Source organism: Gymnoscopelus braueri, assembly GCF_963280865.1.
Source record: "Gymnoscopelus braueri genome assembly, chromosome: 22".
NCBI classification, from domain to species: domain Eukaryota; kingdom Metazoa; phylum Chordata; class Actinopteri; order Myctophiformes; family Myctophidae; genus Gymnoscopelus; species Gymnoscopelus braueri.
The window spans coordinates 38759589-38784204 of record NC_137624.1 but is presented as its reverse complement, the minus strand read 5'-3'; the positions used below and the strand labels follow the sequence as shown (position 1 = coordinate 38784204).

General features: G+C 42.3%; 3 protein-coding genes across 3 annotated transcripts in view; 1 reads left to right on the top strand and 2 right to left on the bottom strand.

The window, feature by feature from the left end:
- LOC308079001 (poly [ADP-ribose] polymerase tankyrase-1-like) overlaps positions 1–24616 on the bottom strand; it is a gene marked incomplete at both ends in the record, with an annotated part of 111111 nt that overhangs the window by 19522 nt on the left and 66973 nt on the right. The window contains 8 exons of the mRNA XM_080420339.1: positions 1079–1298; positions 2649–2814; positions 4350–4495; positions 7030–7109; positions 8651–8822; positions 17803–17881; positions 20614–20705; positions 21875–21996. Coding sequence (XP_080276465.1) covers positions 1079–1298; positions 2649–2814; positions 4350–4495; positions 7030–7109; positions 8651–8822; positions 17803–17881; positions 20614–20705; positions 21875–21996 — 1077 coding nt within the window. The remainder of the gene's footprint in view (positions 1–1078; positions 1299–2648; positions 2815–4349; positions 4496–7029; positions 7110–8650; positions 8823–17802; positions 17882–20613; positions 20706–21874; positions 21997–24616) is intronic.
- The window catches only part of LOC308078724 (nucleoporin p54-like), a gene marked incomplete at its 5' end in the record, with an annotated part of 280426 nt that overhangs the window by 246328 nt on the left and 9482 nt on the right, over positions 1–24616 (top strand). The window lies entirely within an intron of this gene.
- Positions 12077–13306, bottom strand: LOC308078244 (tetratricopeptide repeat protein 19, mitochondrial-like; the record flags this gene model as incomplete). The annotated part of the gene is made up of 1 exon (XM_080419364.1): positions 12077–13306. The coding sequence occupies one exon, from the start codon at positions 13304–13306 to the stop codon at positions 12077–12079; it is 1230 nt and encodes a 409-aa protein (XP_080275490.1).

Sequence of the window (24616 nt, the reverse complement as noted above, 5' to 3'; positions counted from 1 at the left end):
CCAGAAATTCCGTGCATATGTACGGCGAGTCCCACGGTGGGCGTAACCAGTCGCAACCCGGAAAAACCCAGAAGCAGAGCAGTCCCCACAACAAAATGTACGATTCTGTGCCTATCGGTACATAACTCAAACGGCGCTGAGTAGGCACAAGGGAATGTCGCAACGTTCGGGACGGCAACTCGCTCGCTTTAGCTCGCTCGGTGGCCCCTTACGTGGCGACAATTCCCTTGAGACTGCGCGCCTCCGAAATGGTTTTGTCACAAAGGGAGAGATGTACATATGCACGGAATTTCAGGGTTTCTAGGCGACTATGCACGGAATGACGTGCACTGGATCCGTGCAATGTATACTAATTCTCTGGCGATCGGGTTGGTGTGTCAGACCCTCCAGAAAAATGTGATTATGCGATCGCAGAATTTACCGCATAATCAGTAAAATAATAATAATATGCGCATCGCATAATATGCGCATCGCATCGCATAATATGCGCTTTGCATCGCATACTTCGCAACTTTTCACATATTTCGCATTTTTCGCAACTTTTCGCACATCGCATATTTCGCATATTGCCGCATATTTCACAACTTTCCGCATATTTCGCAACTTCCCGCAATTTCACCGCATAAAATTGCAAAAAAATAACGGATATTTCATCGCAAAATCAAGGATTTTAGCCCGCATAATCAAGAGTTTTAGCCCGCATAATGAAGAGTTTTAGCCCGCATAATGAAGAGTTTTAGCCCGCATAATGAAGAGTTTTAGCCCGCATAATGAAGAGTTTTAGCCCGCATAATGAAGAGTTTTAGCCCGCATAATCAAGAGTTTTAGCCCGCATAATCAAGAGTTTTAGCCCGCATAATCAAGAGTTTTAGCCCGCATAATCAAGAGTTTTAGCCCGCATAATCAAGAGTTTTAGCCCGCATAATCAAGAGTTTTAGCCCGCATAATCAAGAGTTTTAGCCCGCATAATCAAGGATTTTTGCCCGCGTTTTTCTGGAGGGTCTAGTGTGTGTGTGCGTGTGTGTGTGCGTGTGCGTGTGTGTGCGTGTGTGTGTGTGTGCGTGTGTGTGTGCTCTACCTGCGAGGTGCAGGGGCGTGGAGTTGCGCCCCTGCGTGTCTCTACAGTTGATGTTGTCTGGACTGCAGAGCTTCTGCACGCGGGCCAGGCAGCCTTTCTTCGATGCGTCCAGCAGGGCGGCGTCACCTCTCAGCAGGTCCTGGATGTCCGTGTCTCCGTCCTTCACCAGGTCCAACGGAGTGTTCCCGTCTCTGTTCTTCTTCGTGGGGTCCGCTCCATGCTGAGAGGAGAGGAGAGGAGAGGAGAGGAGAGGAGAGGAGAGGAGAGGAGAGGAGAGGGGGGGGGGGGGAGGAGGAGAGAGGGGCAGTGGTTACTTAAGTAGAAGTAGCAATACCACAATGCAAAAATACTCTGCTACAAGTAAAAGGCCCGTGTTCAAAATGTTACATGAGTAAAAGTACAAAAATATTGGCATCAGAATATACTTAAAGTACCAAAAGTAAAAGTACTAAAATGTTTGAAAATAGCCGATCTACAAGCTCACAACGCGCCGCGATGCGACGCGTTGTGAGCTTGTAGATCTGCTTTTTTTCAAATAGCCTATGTATAAAATAGGGCTAAAGTGGTTAATGTATGTTTTATAATATAATAATTTATATCTGCAAAGTAACTAAAAACTAAAGTTGTCAAATAATTGTAGTGGAGTAAAAGTACAATATTTGCCTCCGAGATGTAGTGGAGTAGAAGTAAAAGTACTGAAAATTGAAAATATTCCAGCAAAGTAAAACATCCTCAAAAATGTACTTAAGTACAATACTTGAGTAAATGTACTTAATTACTTTACACCACTGGAGAGGGGGAGGGGGGGGGGGAGTATAGGGAGGGGGAGAGGACAGGAGGAGAGGCGGATAGCAGCGGAGGATAGAAAGAAAGGGGGATAGGGTAGAGAGAGGGGGAGGGTAAGAGAAGAGGAAAGGAGAGAGAGAAGCAGAGGTGGGTTTAACGACAGATGGAAAGAAAGTTGAGGGAGAGATTCACTTAGAGGATTCACTGAGTACTGTAAAGTAACTAAGTACATTTGCTCAAGTACTGTACTTAAGTACAATTTTGAAGTGCTTTTACTGTACTGGAGTATTTCCAATTTTCTGTACTTTTACTTCTACTCCACTGCATCTCAGAGGCAAATATTGTACTTTTACTCCACTACAATTATATATATTATTATATTATATATATAGTAACTATATACTTTAGTTACTAGTTACTTCAGCCCTGTATACATTTCGGCCATTTGAAAATAGCCGATCTACAAGCTCACAATGCGTCGACGCATTGTGAGCTTGTAGATCTGCTATTTTCAAAAGATTTATAGACATTTTATACATTTGAAAACTTGTGAAATGGGACCTTCAGCATAATGAGTACTTTCTACTTTTGGTAATTTAAGCGCATTTTGATACCAATACTTTTATACTTTTAAGTACATTTTGAATTCCGGACTTTCACTTTACGTAACAAAGTACCTCCACATTGCAGTATTGATACTTTTACTTAAGTAAAGAATTTTGAGTACTTCTTTCCACCACTGCGAGTGCCCCACCCACCCAGGAGGCCCCTCCCCCTTCCTCACCTTGAGCAGCAGCTTGCAGATCTCGTACTTGCCCTTGGCGGAGGCCTCGTGCAGCGGGGTGAACTTCCACAGGTCGGCCACGTTGACCGACGCCCCGTGTCTGACCAGCAGCTCTGCCACCTCGTAGTGGCCGTAGGAGCAGGCGTTGTGGAGAGGCACCAGGCCTCTGGGGGGGGGGTTGAGGGACAGAGGAAGAGGGGTTAGAGAGCATTGGTTCTCTAACTTTTTTAATTTCAAGGACCCTATAGTTTGATATGCATTATAGGACCACGTACAGTGTTGCCAGATTCTGTGAGAGAAACAAGCAACCAGGTCTAGGAAAACCAGCCCAAAAGAAGTGACTATGGGCCACATGAGCACTTTAACTCTATAACTGCCAAAGACGTTTATAAACGTCTTTGAGAAATTAGCTCTTGCCTGCCAAAGACGTTTAAAAACGTCCTGAAAAAAAACAAAAAAAAAAACACTTTTTTCAACAAAAAAAAAATTCTAAAAAGATTCTCTAATTATTTAGTATTGACACCTTTTCGATATTCCAAACGAATAAGGAGATAACAATTTCCAAAGATTTGCTGCTCCATCCACTTCAATGTTAAAATTGAAACGGACAAACAATTCACAATGTTTTTTGGAACCACTGGTTTTGAGCTATTTTCAAACATCAACCAACACATGACAACAAGGTCAAATTGACCTCGTTGACATTTTTGAAACCACACCTGAATCTCATCTGTGATTAGAAATTTTCTGGGGATCAATCATACTTGAGAAAAATATTTTGTGGCTATGCGAAAAGGTACCAAAATCGGTCAAAACCCTGGCAGAGGCTACAGACTGTTCTGAAAAAACTCTGGCAGGGTAAGAGTTAACATATACATCAGCTATTTGAAAATAGCAGATCTACAAGCTCACAACGCGTCGCGATGCGACGCGTTGTGAGCTTGTAGATCGGCTATTTTCAAATAAAATTCCTTCCACGCGCTACATCTATCCAGGGAACCTCCCCCCTGTCGGGTGATAAGAAGCGGCTTGCTAGCTCTCATGCATTGAAGGAGGCATGAGCTCGGCTCTAGGCTCTCCCTAGGCTGGCAGAGGGAGTGTAGCGCCCAGGATTACATCGACAATTGGCACTGGGTTCAAATAAATGGGACCATAATTTACCAAAACGCACATCATGGTGATTGCAAGAAGACTTTAAACTAGCGACTGGAAGCATATAGTATTTATGACATTGTTTATTAAAAAAAACATCCGCTTGCATTGAGAGTTATTTCTTCTGACACCAGCAGCAGGGGATAAAACAGCTAAACTACAGGCCATTCACATGAACTTTTACTTCACGTACAGTACCCCCATTAGGGATGCCACTGATTTAATCGAATATTCGTTACAGTGTCCATAATTGAAAATGATTTTTAAAATTCGATTTTATCTATATATATATTTTTTTAATTATTATTTAAGATTTTTTAAACTTTTGTATGCCTTAGTTTCAACCAAAATATATGCTAATACTAATAACAGTAATATAGTATTAATAATTGTAAATGGCCATTGGTCACACCACCAGTTTGTTTTACTGTAAACGGGATAACCCCACGTTTGCGACTACTTTCGCCTGCGCACTTCCCTAACCCCCATAACTGTGTACAAATGGAACCAAATGGACACACACACACACACACACACACAGGGCCATACCCCTTGTCCTTGGCGTGTACGTCAGCTCCATGATGCAACAGGAACTCCACCAATGACACTCTGTTGTAACCGGCTGCAAAGTGGAGAGGAGTGGAATGACGGCCCTCCACGTCTCTGCAGTTCACTGTCTGACTGCTGCACGTGGACTGGAGAGAGAGAGGGAGAGAGAGGGAGAGACAGACAGACAGACAGACAGACAGACAGACAGACAGAGTGAGACCTTTGACCTTTAAAAGCACCTTTATTAAAACACTGACATCTTCTGATCTTCTGACATCTGCGAGCTCACAACGCGTCGTTCTGCGACACGTTGTGAGCTTGTAGATCGGCTATTTTCAGCATGCAGCCAAGTGTAAAATCTGCCATTATGACGCCATCAAGGCACCGCCAACATACATTTTAGTCGACTAAATCAACTGTAGATTTAGTCGACTATAATCTTATGATATTTAGTCATCTAAAACATTTCAGATGACTAAAACTAAATGGAATTTTATTCATAAGACTATGACTAAAACTAAATCAAAATTTGCTGTCAAAATCAACACTGGTGCAAAAAAAAAAAAAGACATCCCTCCCCGGTGCTAGGATCCAGGTGTGCCCGGTGTCTGTACATAGCTATTGCACCACGTACAATCCTCCACTGGAGGGCGCCAGCACTTTTCTCAACAGGCGGCTTGTACCGCCAGCAGCCCCTCGGGCCATTTGTCTTGGCCAAACAACCAGTGGTGGAAAAAGTACTCAGACATTTTACTTAAGTAAAAGTATCAATACTTTAATTTAGAAATACTCTGTTACAAGTAAAAGTCTGGAATTAAAAATGTACTTCAGTAAAAGTACAAAAGTATTGGCATCAAAATGTACTTAAAAGTACCAAAAGTAAATGTACTAAATGTTTGAAAATAGCAGATCTACAAGCTCACAACGCGTCGCGAGTGTGAGCTTGTAGATCGGCTATTTTCAAATAGCCTAGGTATAAAATAGGGCTAAAATGGTTAATGTATGTTCTATGATATAATAATTTATATCTACAAAGTAAGCAGTAACTAAAGTTTTCAAATAATTGTAGTGGAGTCAAAGTACAATATTTGCCTCTGAGATGTAGTGGAGTAGAAGTAAAAGTACTGGAAATTGGAAATAGTCAAGTAAAGTACAAATACCTCAAAATTGTACTTAAGTACAGTACTTAAGTAAATGTACTTAGTTACTTTACACCACTGCAAACAACTCGGTCCACCTCGATGCCCTCGTTCCTGCCAAGGAGCGTGCTGTAGGTGTGACATCTTTACACAGGTGTAATAAGGAGCGTACCGTAGGTGTGATATCTTTACACAGGTGTAATAAGGAGCGTACCGTGGGTGTGACATCTTTACACAGGTGTAATAAGGAGCGTACCGTGGGTGTGACATCTTTACACAGGTGTAATAAGGAGCGTTACTGTAGGTGTGACATCTTTACACAGGTGTAATAAGCCGGCCTTCTTTCCCAAATCCCTGAACTCTCTCCAAGCCTCTGGGTTTGTGAATGAGACGGCGTTTTTGTCCCAAAAACAGTCCGAAATTGTCCTTTAAAAGACCTGAGGCGATTCTTTAAAAAAAATCTAAATCTTAACAGTTTTTTGAAAAAAAAAATCTAAAAAAAAAAAATTCACGATTTTTCAAAAATAGCAGATATACAAGCTCATAGCGCGGCACTCGGTGCCGCGCTATGAGCTTGTATATCTGCTATTTTTGAATAGCCAAAGACATCTAAAGTGACACAGATGCGTTCCAGGTATCAATGGGTTAAACACTGGAGAGCCCTTGTACAGCTGGCTTTCTATCCAATCAAGTGGTTAATCACATTCACCTGGTCTCCCGGGTCTAATCGGCCGGTGATTAGACAGCTACACTGTAGAATTCCTGAGTGTTCATTTAACGATTTTGGCCGTGCAGAATGACACACAATTAGGAGGGAAAGGAATCCAGCGCTATCAGAAATCCCAGAGAAACGTCCGTGCGTTGTGTGTGTGTGTGTGTGTAAGAGAAATGACGGTGAACTCTACCTGAACCCGAAAAACATTAATCATTAAACCAGCCACTGACAGTGTGTATATATGTGTCAGTGTGCGTACGTGCGCACGTGTGTGTGTGTGTGTCTGAAAGAGACCGAGAAAAAGAGAGATATATAGTGTGTGTGGTGTGTGTGTGTGTGTGTGTGTGTGTGTGTGTGTGTGTGTGTGTGTGTGTGTGTGTGTGTGTGTGTGTGTGTGTGTGTGAAAGAGACAGAGAAAAAGAGATATATAGTATGTGTGTGCGTGCGTGCGTGCGTGCGTGCGTGCGTGCGTGCGTGCGTGCGTGCGTGCCCCCCATCTCAAAATATGTTGTTCCAGGGACCCCCCCCCCCCCCCCCAGAAGCAAAGATTTGAGTTACAAATGTTCGCTTTAAAAAAATATATATATTCAAAGATTTTCACAAATTTTCTCGATTTTTCAAAAATAGCAGATCTACAAGCTCGTAGCGCGGCACTCGGTGCCGCGCTACGAGCTTGTATATCTGCTATTTTTGAAAAATCGAGAAAATTTGTACAAGTACGAAAATTTTGTACAAGCTCGTAGCGCGGCACCGAGTGCCGCGCTACGAGCTTGTAGATCTGCTATTTTTGAATAGCCAAAGTGTAAAATAATGCTTTTTTTTTTACCTTGACAGTGTCCAAGTCTCCAGCTTTAGCTGCCTCTAGAAGCCTGTAGTCCATGTCTGAATTTCTCGCAGGAACATTCTCTGTGCACCGAGCAGAAACATGAGGGGAATGTTAGAATAAATAACCAACATAAATGCTTCATAAACGGTATAAATAAAAATAGAAATAGAAATGTGAGCTTATGTGGTTATTTTCTTTTTAAATAATTCAGACATTTTCTGTGGTTCAGTGAGTAAGTGTTTATTTTGCTGGTTTTATTGCAAACCGGCGAAGCCGTTATACTGTTAGTGTGTGATGAAAAAAACAGAAGTCAAACATCAGCTTCATATAACTGTACTTTCTCGTCACCGTCTCGCCTTTCTGTAGACTAGGGGGTCTTCAACAGGGAGTCCGGGACCCCTAGGGGGTCCTCAGAGTTACTACAGGGGGGGATGCCAAATCTTTGTGCGCTAGGATTTTTTTTTTTTTTTTTTACATTAACCAATTCAACCTTAGAATTCCTATTCTGAGGGGAACATTCGCCGAAAATAGCAGATCTACAAGCACACAACGCGTTGTGGAGTTTGTTGATCGGCTATTTTCGGCAAAGAGGTTTGGTGTGGAAGGAAAAAAAGAGCAGATCAAGTACAGAGCCAACGATCAAGATTACTAAGTATTGAGGGTTTAAGTGAAATCAACAAAAAACATGAGTTCACAAAACACTGATGAAATCTATGAAAAAGTTTAATCTGCAACACAATTTTATACAATATGTGGTGGGGAGGGGGTCCCTACTTCATCTCTCTCTCAGCTAGGGGGTCCTTGGCCTGAAAAGGTTGAAGAACCCTTCTCCGTCCCCGCGCCCCACCCCCTCTGCCCGCCCATACCTCTCGGTCTCAGAGAGAGAGGTGAACCGCCTGTTCAAGAGTCAGAACAGCTTGTTGGATGCGTGACTTTGAGGCCGAGGCCAAGCCGGGCCGAGCCTCGGGCCGGCCCAGTAGGGCCCAGTTAGAGCCTTAATTTTCAGGCCCGTTGAGAACTCTTAAGACAAATATGTAATATACCGTTGGTTCTCAAAGTAGCAATCAGTGACCCTCAGGGTTCCATGGGGAGGTTCCAAATGTAATAGATCCTTACAGGTCTGTAACTCTTCAGAGTGTACAAATAGAACCATATGGACTCTTACAGGTGCATTTGGTTGTATTTGTACTCTCTCAGAATTATGGCGGTCCTTGACATTAAAATGTTTGAGAACAACTGTATCATACCATAATAGAGAACCGAAGTCTGACATCACTGCCACTAGAGGCCGCTATCTAACCTGGGTCACAGAGTTATTCTTTCTATTGAAAATACCATAGAGTCATCTTAGATCGTGTTCGAGATTATTACTCTCAATTATTACTCTCAATTATTACTCTCAATTATTACTCTCAATTATTACTCTCAATTATTACTATCAATTACTCTAAATTATTACTCTAAATTATTACTCTCAATTATTACTCTCAATTACTCTAAATTATTACTATCAATTATTACTCTCAATTATTACTATCAGAATGGAGCGCCAGAGTGGGGGGTAGTTATCAGTGAATCCCTTCTTATAACGTGACACACACACACACGCACGCGTGCATACCATTGAGTATTTGCTTCACAGCTTCGTTGCCCATCTGAGCAGCGGTGAAGCCCTGTAGCGACACCAGCGTGGCATCTGCCCCGTATCCTAGCAACAGCCGGCAGGTCTGGAGGTGTCCCGCCAACGCAGCGCGATGCAGCGCCGTCTGGCCCAGCGTGTCCAACGCATTCACCTGCACACGCACACGCACACACACAATTAAATTCTTTGTCCATGCTAATAACTGTGGCTGTTTCCCACAAAAACGTAATATACACAATATTTACATGATGTAAAGATACGCTCGCGCGCGCACACACACACACACACACACACACACACACACACACACACACACACACACACACACACACACACACACACACACACACACACACACACACACACACACACACACACACACACACACACACACACACACACACACCTTTTTTTTTCTATATTAAAGAATAGATTAACCCCATTCAATCCGGGAATGCATCTCTGTCATTTTTTATTTCTTTGGCTATTCAAAAATAGCAGATCTACAAGCTCATAACGTGGCACCGAGTGCCACGCTACGAGCTTGTAGATCTAATCCCAACAGTATTCTGAAAAAAAGTATGTTTCTATATCAGTGGTGCTCAAACTTTTGCATGTCAAGGAACCCCAAAATTATATGAATTTGGCCGCCGACCCCCATCTCAAAATATTTTGTTCCAGAGACCCCCCAGAAGTAAAGATTTGAGTTAATGTTTGCTTTAAAAGAATATATATATTCAAAGATTTGCACACATTTTTATGCACCGAGTGCCGCGCTACGAGCTTGTAGATCTGCTATTTTTGAATAGCCAAAGTGTAAAATAATGCTTGTGACACAGATGCGTTCCAGGTCTTAACGGGTTAACCACATATAAAGCGTTATTCTATACTCGTCAACTGTGTCATGCAAAAATAATGAAAACCAAAAGCTCACAGCACGCCGCATTGCAACGCATTATGAGCTTGTAGATAGGCTGGTTTCACCATCTTTTATTTACTGTACACAGGTCTTAAAAAGTGATCCATTATCCTATATGATAGATCATCGATACATTTTTATAATCTAGAACATTGATAAGTTCGATTAACGGTTACACCTCAAATTACAGTACAGTGCCCAAATTTGGGTTGCCAGGTTGAAAGAGGTTAATTTGAACCCATTACTCCAGAGATGTGGAGAATAGCTTGATTGATTGAGTGATTGATTGATGTACTTTATTTAGTAAGACATGAGAACAACAGTACATGGAAGTACAAATTCACAATACAAGGTCTGCTAAACTGGGAGACTCATTAAGCACTGAGCTTGTTTAAGATGAGAACCCCATGCACACAAATCATGATGAAATATAAGAGACAGACAGATATACACACTACTATACAGAGCGTCATACAATCAGCTTACAGGTTACTGGTATGAAAAAAAAGAAAAAGAGGAAGAGTTCGGGGAGGGGGAGGGGGGTTAAGTTAAGACTTTGACAGGGGCCATTTTTGAATTGCAGCCTCCTGAAGGTGTATCTTAACACATTGTGTGCCAAAAACGGTCCGGACCGAATCCATTTTTTTCCTTTTTTCTTTTTTATACGTGGGGCCCACGTGGGGCGCTCTAACGAAACTTTAGGATCATCCAAGGAGTCTCTGAGAAGGAGAGGCCGGATGTGGATCCATGTCAAAAATCCTTCCGGTCGGCCTCTCCAATATTAACTCCTTGACTAAAAGCTTAATATCTCCATTTCTTTTTAACGTGGTGGAAGCGAGCCGTTTTCGATCGGCGATCACTCTGCAATGGAGGATAGCGTTAGAAATATTATTGTTCCAGGCGTTAGTCGGGACCCTCCGCCGTCTCGCACGCACGCTTTGTTTACATGCACTTCCGCGTCGGGGCTTCTACAGCACAAAACGTATCAACGTAAGTGGATGGAAGAATAGCAGGCACTGAACGTACAATATTTTAATAAACCTCTGGCACCCGATGTGTTAAGGGCAGTTTTGAAAGTGAGTAGGGTTTTACACTCCTTTACTCCTTTTGGTAGGGCATTCCACATTTTTGTTGAATAGCACGAGAACGAGTTCATTCCCTTTGTTGAGCCAAATCTGGGTTGAACATGATCTGTGGAGCTGCCTCTGGTGTTATGATCGTGGACTTCATTTACGTTTTGGAAGTAATTAGACAAATACAGGGGGATCCCAATGTTGTGGCTTATCTTGTAGACCAGGCCCATAGCAAGTTGCTGTACTCTGTCCTCAACCCTAAGCCATCCAATCCTAGCAAAGTGAGCAGGGGTTAGATGGGTTCGGTGTTTGAGGCCAAGAAGTACTGTAGCCTTACTAGTTTGTTTTGGGATGTTTGAAGCCTTGGTGGTGTTGTGATACTATGAGGAACATGCATAATCGAAATGACCTTGTATGAGGGCCCCTGCAAGAATCAGCAAGGTATTCATACTGACTAGACTCGAGGGAAATCCTATACAAAAAGCGTGTTCTTTGGTTGACCTTTTTGATCACTTTTTTCAGCGAGGTTTGCCTCCAAGATGGAACCAAGGTAGGTCATTTCATCCTTTCTTGTGATAACATCATCACCCGCTTTGATTGTGAAGCTCTCAGCCTTGCTAAGGTTAGTACTAGACCCAAAGAGGATGGATTCAGTTTTACCCAGGTGTAATGATAGTTTGTTGTCAGTGAGCCAGATGCGGATCGTGTCGAGTTCAGAGCTGAGGGTTTTCTCAACCTGCAGCCTGTCCCTGTCCGAGACCAGCAGAGCCGAGTCATCAGCCCTAATAGTTACAACTGCTGCCTTTCAAAATGTTTCATTACTTGAGCCCTGTTTCTTACATTACTTTCACAAATCTACAAAAACAAGACCAGGAGACATGGTTCTGCCAGACCCAGACTTCACATGACGTGTCAGCCTGTGTCTATGCCCATGTATGGACGAAAGGGGGACAGACTTTTATGGCTGGGGCCTAAGGACAAAGTGACCAAAACCTGTTTTTTGCCCATGTATGGAGAAAACAGGTACAAAACATGCCCATGTATGGACGAAAGGGGGACAGACTTTTATGGCTGGGGCCTAAGGACAAAGTGACCATGCCCATGTATGGAGAAAACCGGTACAAAGCCTCATGTAAGCCAGACCCCCTGGGTCCGGCAAAAATACTAACCTCCAAATCTCCCAAAACATCACTAGTTTTAAGTTTAGGCTATACATTTATTTTTGAGGAGGCCCCTGTGTGTAGAAGAACCAGACAGACAGCCAGGCGGGCGGACGGACGGACGGACGGACGGACGGACGGACGGACGGACGGACGGACGGACGGACGAGGTCCCGGAAAGAGACAGAGGCTCAAACTCAATGTCCAAATTCACATACACATTGATGCACATTCCCCATAAATATATGAAAGCTTAGACATAGTGGTCAGACAGACTGTGTTGGTTTCTCTCTTCAGGTTCTTGGGTTTGTTGTTGTTCTTTTGTCTTCTTCAGTTGGTTCCTCTTCTGCTTCACTTGGTTAATTCCTTGTTGAATTAGTTCCACAACCTCCTCATCTCCTGCAGCCTGAGCCAGAGACATCGCCTCCTTATAAACACTGACCGACTCGTCTAGGCGATCTTGGTCTAATAACATTCGAGCCATATTTCCCAGAAGGACGTGCATGTAAGGATGGCCCGCGGTTCGACTCAGTTGCACCGCCTGCGTCACCAACGGCAACGCGTCGTCATGGCGACCGTGCAGGTCCAAGATGGTCGCCAGGTTGTTCATCAGCGCCAAGGTCTGGGGGTGTGTGTGTCCTAGCTCCTGGTCACAGATGAGCAGAGCCTGCTGGTAGTCCAGGGTAGCGTTGTGCAGCTTCTGGGTGGAGGCGTGGTAGCGCGCACGAGAGTCCAAACACTCACTCAACAGCAGCCTGGTCTCCTTCCTGAACGCTTCAGCCTCCTCCGTCAGATGGTCCTCAGGCAGGTCTTTGTGCTTCAACAGTTTAGCCTCCAGAGACTCGATACAGAAACTGTAACCAACGTCCGCTAGCGCCCCCTTGTTCTGACCGGCGTAGATGTCGGCCAGGTTCAGAGAGGTTTCGACGACGCCGTTGTCATCCTGTGGGGTTCCTCCAGACACCATGAAGCTCACGGCTGCCTTGAAGAGTTCCTCTGCTTGGTCCAGTTGTCCCTGCGCATAGGCCAGGTTAGCCATCAGGCTGTATGCATAGACGATAGCGTGGTTGTTGTGTGTCCGGTGCGCTAGCGCCACCGCCTGGTGAAGACAGTCTGATGCTACCTGGAGCTGACCTCTGTCCATACTCAATTCAGCTTTCTCCAGCAGTAGTGTAATCTCATCCTCCTGCTTTTGAGCATCAGTTCGTTTGTCTTCCTCCTCAAACTTGTTGACCAGAGAGAACGCCATTGCTCCCAGTACAGCACTGGTCCACTTGGTTTGGTTAGACTGGTTTCCGCTGGCGGAGTAAACCACGCAGCGCTCCGTCCTTCTGGAAGCATCTTCTTCCCAGTTGTACCGGTCATTATTTAAACTTCTCACTGGACTCCTGTCCGCGCCATTAAACGGTGTGCGCGGCGTGAGTGTCGTCCTGGGACATTTAAGGACGCGACGCAACACACGGGACAACACGGACGTCGCCATGTTGGAATGGGCGGGAGTCGGGTCACGTGACGCGTGCCGTGGATGTAGTCCAACGCCACAGAATTCCTCAACGTATACAGGGCTGTGATTTGCACTGGAAATGACACGACCTGCAATGAACAATCAAGACTTGTTCTTTAAAACAGGGCTTGTAGATCTGCTGTTTCTTTTTCAATTTGTATTAAGAGGTTCGGTGTAGAGGGCGAAATAAAGAGCAAAGCAAGTACAGAGCCAAATTGTCAACTATTGAGGGACTAAGTGGCTACATTTCTGGAAAAGATAATGTACTTAACACATTTACCGCCAATGACGTAATATTACGTCATGTGATGTTTTTAGTGATTACGCAAGAGGGCGCTCTTCACCGACCCATGAATGATGCCTTGACTTCGAGCGAAGGATTCACCAGGAAAAGAAGAAGTGAAACAAGTCTATGTGGCTGTGGCTATGACCACTATGAAAAAGCTTAATTAACACCTGACAATGAATGTGTTAATAAACAGAAATAACCACAAAAAAGAAAACATGAATTTACACGACAACACCGATTGATGATAGTATCTGTGAAACAAGTCTAAAGCTGTTAGAGATGCCGACTCTCTAGGCCAGGGGTCTTCAACAGGGGGTCCGGGACCCCTAGGGGGTCCTCAGAGTTACTACAGGGGGTCCGCCAAATCTTTGTGATTTTTAAATTAACCACTTCAACCAAGCATCCCTATTCTTAAGTAGAACTTTAGCCAAAAATAGCAGATCTACGAGCACACAACGCCTCGCGCTGCGAGGCGTTGTGCGCTTGTAGATCTGCTTTTTTTGGCAAAGTGGTTTGGAATAGGGGGGAAAAAAGAGTGAAAGTACAGAGTGAAAGGTCAGGTTTACTAAGTATTGTTTTTAGAGCATGGTTAACTGTCTGGAAATACACATTGACATGAATCCAACATGATAGTGCTGTGAAACAAGTCTATGAAGCTGCCTATGAAATCTATGAAAATAAAAAATACTTCATACACAATATATAATGGGGGGTCCCTGCTTTCTCTCTCTCTCAGCTAGGGGGTCCTTGGCCTGAAAACGTTGAAGACCCCTGCTCTAGGCATTTTCAAATCCAGGTTAAAAACTCCATCTCTTTTCCCTGCATTATGGTTCCCCCTATAGTTTTATTGAACTTATCGTTCTTGCCCTGTGGTTTTAAACATTGTATTATAAAATGTATTCTCTTCTTTTTTTTTCTTTTCTTTTCTGTCGTTCTGTACTTTTCTGAACTGTGTACTGCATGGTAACTTGTTTGACCATGCGGGCACATTTTAAGGTGTTTTTTTTTACTGTGTATTTTTGTCGTGAAGTGCACAGAGACCCCTTGGGGTGATGTTGCACTATAAATAAAAATAAACTGAAACTGAACTGAATGTGGCTGTCTAAGAAATCTATAGGGTCTGTAGGGTCGCCGCACATAGATAGCTGGAGAGTTGAATAACCTCTTCAAATAACCAGAAATTACCGAAGTATGTAGGCGACCTACATATTTATGTTTTTAGCTTAGACATAGGTGGCCTACAATAGTTGGTAGATGATTGGTAAATTATTAACCATGACCAACGACTCAAAGACTTTTATTTTGTACTTTCTTGAACCACAAGCATATCACTGCGCCAGTCAGATATTATGTACATGAGAGAGAAAGGGGGGGGGGAACACCTGATACACAAAAACAAAGCTGGCAATGTATTGCTAATATCCAGGGATGCTTTGGGTACAGAGTACAAAGCACTACATTTAGCCAGTGAGAATTGCAGTGTAGGATAAAGTGCGCTCGGAAAGGTTTCTTTTAGGAGCGCTTTGTGATGCACCGTGCAGTCAAATCCGCGGTGTCAATAAATTCCACTGCCCGCTCTTTGATGAGTCCTCCATGCATCCTCCATGAATCGAATACAAACTGCAACTAGTTCCCGTTTGGAAAGATCTTTATACTCATCCGCGAGTAGGTCCTATTGCAAAATATTGTCCACTGAGTTCAGCCTTTATTTTACCAAGCAGGACTGATGCTGCTGCAGCCTCAAGCCGTGAATGCGGTTTAGGCGGTCGCGGTGGCTGCCGTTCGTTTAGGCGTCCTCGCGTCGATGAGTTTGCTCTGGACAAACTTTTTTTCTTACGCTGGTGCCATTGCTGTCTCTCTGCTGTCTCAAGAATCAAAAATGAAGAGAACGAGGCCAGGACATTGTGTGTGGTGTTTATATTGTGTGCTTACGTCATGACGTAGAAAACCGGTTCTGTGAATGAGGGACACAGACAGACATATTTCACACTCTAGTGTGAAAAGGGATTCTGAGAATACACATTGGCTCAAAAGACCCAACATCCTCCAGACACGCAGGACGTAGAGAGAGAATGGATGCGTACTAGGCCTACGTTGTTTGTCAGCCTTAAGTATAGGGGGCGATATTCATAGTAAATAAATACACAAAAAGCTGTTTGGCGGAGGGAAGGCACAGTGTATTCGAGGTAAGGCACGGTAGGCCTTACTTGGCCTACCGTGCGTCCGCCCCTGGACTAGAGTATAATGGGTGAGTATAAGACATAATGAAAGGCTTTGGAAGGATGCACAAAGGGAATCAAGGACATGAAAATCAAATTAATTGGCATTTAGAGATAGGATGGATAAAGGCATGGATGGGCAGATGGATGGATGGACGGACGGACGGACGGATGGACGGACAAAAGGATGGATATAGTGCATACATGGGCAACTGGCGGCTCGGGGGGCCACATGCGGCCCCCACCTTCACTTAACACATTAAGACCTGAGAAGATTCTAGAAATGTCTTCTAAATCCTAAAAAAAAAATGGAAAAAAACCCCATTTTTTTTCCCCCTCGATTTTTCAAAAATAGCAGATCTACAAGTTCATAGCGCGGCACTCGGTGCCGCGCTATGAGCTTGTATATCTGCTATTTTTGAATAGCCTAAAGAAATCTAAAAGTGACACAGATGCGTTCCAGGTATTAATGGGTTAATGTTAAAGGTAGGGTAAGTGATATTTTTTGGTTAAAACAAAAAGTATTTTGTTAAAAGGTTAAAATACTAGATTCTGATAGTAATCATTGCTATAGAGTGTTTTTTTTCAGTAACAGATGTCTCCCTGTCTCTCCAGCTCTTTAATAAACAGAAAATACATTTTCCGGTAGGTGTCAAAATCTCAGCCAATCAGGAGAAAGTACCCATTTTTAAGCTTTATTTGTATAGTGTTCCAGTTCCAATTTTGCCTGCTCATTTCTTAGTGTCATCACTTCCAATTTCACTTGTTTAATCTGCATCCTGATTGAGTTCTCTGTCCTGGTTGGATCAAATTGGAAATGAAACTGAAACTGAAACGAAAATGCATTTTCTGTTTAATAAAGAGGTGGAGAGACAAGGAGACTCCTAATACTGAACAAACACTCTATAGCAATGAGTACTATCAGAATATAGAGCTATTTAACAATTATTTTAACCAACGCAAATCACTTACCCTACCTTTAAGTTCATAAAGTTAACATAAGTATAACTGAATGCATTTGAAATTAAAATACAAATGTTACTTTTCAGGATTCCAATTAAAAAATAGCAACAAAAAAAATCTGGATTCCAATTAAAAAAATGGCAAAAATAGGTCAAGCTCGCTTGCAGATCTGCTATTTTTGCTACTTTTGTGTGACATAGAATGTCGAAAAAAAGTCAATATAGCAAGAGATAGTATGTGCAATGTGGCCCCTCTGGAGTGAGTGTGGAAATGTAGTGGCCCTCTCCATCATCAAAGTTGCATCATCCCTGATATAGTGTAAGTATTCATCCATCCATCCATCCATCGAGCCATCTGCGGACGGGTGAGGGGTTAACCCATTAAAGACCGGGCACGCATCTGTGTAATTTTTAGATGGCAATTCAAAAATAGCAGATCTACAAGCTCATAGCACGGCAGCTATGAGCTTGTAGATCTGCGTGTAAACTTGTGCAAATCTTCGAATATATATATATATATATATATATATATATATATATATATATATATATATATATATATATATATATATATATATATATATATATATATATATATATATTTTTTTTTTTTTTTTTTAAAGCAAACATTTGTAACTCAAATCTTTGCTTCTGGGGGATTCTACTAATTTTGTTTTTGTTTTACTTTGTTGCTATATAATCAGTGGTTCTCAAACTTTCATGTTCATGTCAAGGACCACCCAAAATGATATGTACTGTATTTGGCCCCCGGACCCCCCCATCTCAAAATATTTTTTTCCAGGGACCCCCCCCCCCCACCCAGAAGCAAAGATTTGAGTTACATATGTTTGCTTTAAAATATATATATATTCAAAGATTTGCACACATTTTAGCATGCCACACTAATAGCAGATGTATGATATACATCTGCTATTGTTTAATTGAAAAACTGTGCGAACAGACAGCTTGGGCGAGTGAATTGAAAAGGTTTTTTGCTTTGTTTACCTTCGCCCCGTTTTTCTGAAGTACTTCCATGATGTCATTGTGAGACCTCTCAGCCGCAACATGGAGGGGAGTCATGAAACTAGAGAGAGAGAGAGAGAGAGACATGGAGAGACAGATATTTAGAGCAGGGGTCTTCAACGTTTTCAGCCCAAGGACCCCCTCTCCGAGAGACAGATGAGGCAGGGACCCCCACTATATATTGCATAAAATTGTGTTGCAGATTAAAGCTTTTCATGGATGTTGTATTCATGTTACTGTGTATTTTCAGACATTTAACCACTTAAACCGTCAATACTTGGTAAACTTTCACTCTGTACTTAATCTGCTCTTTTCCCCCCCTCTCTTTGCTGAAACAAGGGAACCAGGAGACCTGGTACTGCCAGACCCCTAGTGGTTGAAATCTGAATGGCCGGACTTCGCATGACGTGTGTGCAGAGGAAAAGAGGGACCGACCGACCGACCGACCGACCGACCGACCCGACAGACCCGACAGACCGACCCGACCGACCCGACAGACCCGACCGACCCGACAGACCCGACAGACCGACCCGACCGACCCGACCGACCCGACAGACCCGACCGACCGACAAAGCCTCATCTAGGCCGACCCCCTGGGTCTGGCAAATAGCAGATCTTCAAGCTAGAGCTTGTAGATTGGCTATTTTCGGCTAAAGTTGTCCTTAGAATAGGGATGCTAGGGTTCAAGTTCAAACGTTCAAAAAGTAAGTTCCAATCACACAATGATTTGGTGGACCCCCCTGTAGTACCTCTGAGGACCCCCTAGGGGTCCCGGACCCCCTGTTGAAGACCCCTGATTTGGAGGAAGGAAAAATTAAAGGTATGAGAAGGATTAAAGAAATATTTCAGTGGTAGAAAAGAGCAAAGCAACATTTAAGAGAACAGTTCATATCACACGACTCGAGTCGGAGGTGACACTAAAGCAGTGGTTCTCAAAGTGGGGTCCTTATGGGGGTTCCAAATGGAACCCCTTACAGTAGGGGTCTTCAACAGGGGGTCCGTGACCCCTAGGGGGTCCTCAGAGTTACTACAGGGGGTCCGCCAAATCTTTGAGTGATAGGATTATTTTTTTTTTACATTAACCACTTGAACCCTAGCATCCCTTTTCTGAGGAGAACTTTAGCCAAAAAATAGCAGATCTACAAGCTCACAACGCCTCGCAGCGCGAGGCGTTGTGCTTGTAGATCGGCTATTTTTTGGCAAAGAGGTATAGGTGTAGAGGGGAAAAAAGAGCAGCAAAAGTTTAATCTGAAACACAATTTTATACAATATAGTCGGGGTCCCTGCTTCATCTCTCACTCAGCTAAGGGGTCCTCGGCCTGAAAACGTTGAAGACCTGCCTTACAGGTCTGTAACAATGAGATTGTACGAAATGGGTCCATTTTGTTTGATTTGTAAACTCTCAGAGTTAGGTGGATTCTTGAAATTAAAAAGTTTGAGAACCACTGATTTAGACCATGCAATGATGGTAACATAAGGATAATAAAGTACAAAATAAATGGTCTGTCTTATGAATTGGTTTACAGAATGTTTGTTTACTGTATAGTGCAGTGGAGGTTCTCAAACTTTTTCATGTCAAGGACCACCCAAAATGATATGTATTTGGCCACGGACCCCCCCATCTCAAAATGTGTTGTTCCAGGGACCCCCTCAAGATTTGAGTTACAGATGTTCGCTTTAAAAAATGTATTTTTGTATTTTGTTTTTTGTTTTTTTGGAACACAAATGTCGCTTCCACGGCGTTTCAAATATCATCGGATTGAGGTAATTTATACGCTGGCAAGGGGATAGAAAACTATGTTTAATATCTTGGCAATCAATGTGTTAATGGGTTAAAGTGTAATAACCTTGAGGATTCCGATTGCCCTTTTTCAAAGTCAGAAAAATAAATGAGAACACGACGGAAACGGCCGCGGGGCGGAATGCATGGTAATTATGTTATCTCAGAGATGCGTTGGTGTGCGTGTGGCTGGCATTTTAAGTGGTTTTTGGGATGTGCCGTTTCAACGGTTTCAGACGCACAGGGAAACGTTTTGACGTGATCGATGTCCGAGCTGCGAAACAGAGACGGAAGGGAAAGAGGAAGAGCTGGAAGTGACTAGTAATTATAAACGGTTCTTCTGACTTTTGACTGGAATTTAAAGTGGTGTGGCGTGTTGTATCTGCAGACGCACGGTTCTAGAGCTGCAACCGTCTGATCAACCATTAAGACCTGGAACGCATCTGTGTCACTTTTTGATTTGAGCTAAAAAGCATTATTTTACACTTTGGCTATTCAAAAATAGCAGATATACAAGCTGTAGCGCGGCACCGAGTACCGCGCTACGAGCTTGTAGATCTGCTATTTCTGATTTTTTTTGAAAACTTGTGCAAATCTTTGAATATATATATTTTTAAAGCGAACATTTGTAACTCAAATCTTTTCTTCTGGGGGTCCCTGGAACAACATATTTTGAGATGGGGGGTCCGCGGCCAAATACATATAATTTTGGGTGGTCCTTGACATGAAAAAGTTTGAGAACCACTGATATATATATATAGCAACATACGTTTCTCAGAAACCTGTTAGGATTTAGAAGACATTTTGTGTTTTTTTTGTCACATTCCTAAAAACCAATAATTTGATGACCGGCAGCGGTTCCGGGTAGGAGACACAGAGAGTCTCCTTTGTGTCTCCTACCGGAACCGCTGCCTATACCTATCAAATTATTGGCTTAGGAATGCGACAAAAAATAAGGTTTTGGGGTGAACTATACCTTTAATGGGTTGATCAGAATCAAAATGATGACTTACTCTTTGTTCTTCTCGTTGACGTTGGCACCTTTTCTCAGTAACAGCTCTGTCACCTGCTTCCTCTTAGGGTGCGGGGAGGCCACGGCACAGTGCTAACAGACACACAACACACAGACAGTGGTGGAAAAAGTATTCAAATTTTGTACTTAAAGGAGAATTTTGGACTAAAGTTTTATTACCTTTTCTATGATGTTATATCTAAAAATGTCATAACTCCACCCCTGGTCCGCTACAGCTTAAAATGTGCGCGGATAGGCCTTAGGTTAGATCACATATTTTAATAGCTTTTTTTTTTTTTTTAATGAGAGATCTGACGTTCATAGTGACAGAACACTGTCCAAAAAAAAAAAAAAAAAAAAAAACAGAAGTCTCGCTAGACGAGATTGAAATCTCATCTAGCGAGACTTAGGTTTGTTTTTTTTGGTTGCATTCATCCTAAGATATCATAACATCATAGAAAAGGTAATACAACTTTAGTCCAAAATTCTCCTTTAAGTAAAAGTATCAATACTGCTGTGCTGTGCTCTGAAAATAGCAGATCTACAAGCTCACAACCCGTCGCGCTGCGACGCGTTGTGAGCTTGTAGATCTGCTATTTTCGGCATGCAACCACGTGTAAAATCGGCCATTACGACGCCATCAAGGCACCGCCTAAATACATTTCAGTCGACTAAATCAGTGGTTCTCAACCTTTTCAGGCCGTGACCCCCAAAAGAATCATATTTGAACTGGCGACCCCCCATTTTGTTTGACTCCGCTCCACAGATAAATATTGTGAAAATAGCAGATCTACAAGCTCAAAACGCCTCGCGTTGCGAGGCGTTGTGAGCTTGTAGATCGGCTATTTTCACAATATTTGCCTCTTTCTTACATTATTTGACAATTTGGCCAATGTTTTATAGTATGGTTTGTTGATAACTTTTGATGCAGTAATGGTCTTTTTCTTTTCTTTTTTAGCTATTAAAAAGGTCTTAAAAGTCCATAAATTGTCACTTCACTGTCATCTGGGGACCCCCCAAAATCATGTGGGGACCCCCCTGGGGGTCCCGACCCACAGGTTGAGAACCACTGGACTAAATCAACTGCAGATTTAGTCGACTAAAATCTTATGATGTTTATTCGAGTAACTAAACAAAAACTAAAACATTTCAGGTGACTAAAATATGACGAAAACTAAATGGAATTTGATTCAAAAGACTATGACTAAAACTGAATCAAAATTAGCTGTAAAATCAACACTGGTGTGTTGTGAATGTCTCACCAGTGCGGTCTCGTGTGTGTGAGGGTGTTTGAAGTTGATGATCTCCAGGCCCAATGTCTTCTTGGCCTTGGCCATGTCTGCCTCCCGAGCAGCCTGAAGCAACGAGTGGCCTTTAAACTCATCTGGACACACGCGCGCGCGCGCGCGCGTGCACACACACACACACACACACACACACACACACACACACACACACACACACACACACACACACACACACACACACACACACACACACACACACACACACACACACACACACACACACACATACAATGTCACTGGTGAACAATTATACTGTAGCTGCAACAGCAGTTAATCAAATTAAAGGTGGGGTAAGATAAAAGTAGCTTTATATTCTGATAGAAATGATTGCTATATAGTCTCCATGTCTCCCCATGTCTTTAGGAAAGAGAAAAATGTTCAGGCTGGGATACCAATTTCACCCAATCAGGAGAGCGAATTCACGCAGGATAAAAGGATAAACATCGTAGAGGCGTTTGTGAGCTTGTAGATCTGCTATTTTCACTACGTTTGTGTGTGTGTGTGTGACACTCTTGTATGACATTTTGGATCAACTCTATCTGTGCATACAGTGTGTGATTAATCATAAAGATATTTTCTATTTTTTACATTCAATCAGACCTGCGTGTGTGTGTGTGTGCGTGTGTGTGTGTGTGTGTGTGTGCGTGCACGTTTTGATCAGCTTTGAAACCAGAAACTATAAAGAAAGATGTGTGGTTTTTTTTCCCCCGCCGTAAATTAATGCCAAACTTCATCATACAAGAGTGTCTCACAAAAGTAGTGTAAATACTTCGTAGTGAAAATGCTTAGAGACGCGTTGTGAGCTTGTAGATCGGCTATTTTCACTAGTTAAAAATAAAAATTATCATAAAAAAGGAACGTTTTCTTTTTCATACAAGGTTTCCACCCGACTTAACCCACTAAGACCGGGAACCCATCTGTGCCATTTTTTTTTATTTCTTTGGGCTATTCAAAAATAGCAGATATACAAGCTCGTAGCGCGGCACCGAGTGCCACGCTACGAGCTTGTAGATCTGCAATTTCTGGGAAAATCGTGATTTTTTTTTGCAAATCTTTGAATATATATATTTTTTAAAGGGAACAATCGTAACTCAAATCTTATTGCTTCTGGCCAATTCTACAAATGTCTTCTAAATCCTAACTTTTAACTGGTGCTCAAACTTTTTCACGTCAAGGACCTCCCAAAATTATATGTATTTGGCCACGGACCCCCCTCTCAAAATATGTTGTTCCAGGGACCCCCCAAAAGCAAAGATTTGAGTTAAACATTTTCACTTAAAAAAATATACATATATATATACCGGTATACACAGTATATATATTCAAAGATTTGCACACATTTTCACGATTTTTCAAAAATAGCAGATCTACAAGTTCATAAGTGGTTACACAGATGCGTTCCCGGTTCAAATGGGTTAATGTTCAAAGGCGTTTGCAGAGAGCTTTCCCCGAGGAGGAGGAGGAGGGGAAGACAAGCGACTTATCTTGTCTTTGGCTTTTTTTCCTCTCCTTTCCTTTCCGGGGTGACGCACGCGTAATCAAACGTGGCAACCGGCTGATAGCGGAGAATTTAATTATATACCGCTTTGACTCTCTGATGTTCAGCTGATCCCGTCGCAAGTGTCCTCCATGATTCAATGTAATTACGACCAAAAGTAAATAAAAAGGTCATTCAATAACAACTGAAGCCAATCCCCCACTCTGATTTAACCCATTAAGACCGGGAACGCATCTTTTAGATTTCTTTGGGCTATTCAAAAAATAGCAGATCTACAAGCTCGTAGCGCGGCCGCGCTGCGAGCTTGTAGATCTGCTATTTTTTTTTAAATCTTGAAAATGTGTATATATTTTTTTTTAAATCTTGAAAATATATATATATATTTTTTTTAAGCAAACATTTGTAACTCAAATCTTTGCTTCATGGGGGTCCCTGGAACAAAATATTTTGAGATGGGGGTCCGCGGCCAAATATGTTTTGGGGGTCCTTGACATAAAAAAGTTTGAGAACCACTGATATTATTACAGCAACATACGTTTTTAAAAAAAATTAGGATTTTGAAGACATTTGTATAATCCCCCAGAAGCAGAGATTTGAGTTACAAATGTTCGCTTAAAAAATAAATATATATATATATTAAGATGTGCACGATATAAAAAAAATAGCAGATGTACAAGCTCATAGCGCGGCAGTATGAGCTTGCATATCTGCTATTTTTGAATAGCCAAAGAAATCCAAAAATGATTTCCCGGTCTTAATGGGTTAAATTCAGTTGCTATATTACAAAGGTTGTTTATTGTCGCTGTCGGGGCAGAAACCTTGCATCTTCGATAACGTTAACCTCTTATGTTTTCCTGTAAATTAATGCCCGACTTCGTCGTGCACGAGTGCCGCGATAAAGTAGCGAACACAGTCGATCTACAAGTGACTTTTGGACTTTTAGACTTCATGACTAAATAATAACTACAATGCCTCGGTATTATTATTATTATTATTATTATTATTATTTTTCTCTGCATTTTTTGTTTATACATAGTGTTATTCTTTTCTGCATTTTTTTTATTTTTGTTTGTACATATAGTGATATTTTTTCGATTTTCTCTTTGTGCTGATATTTTACCTGTGTTGAAATTTGAACTGTTTGGTGCTACTATATATATGTCTATGAATTGAATACCAAGGACTTTTTTGGACGAACC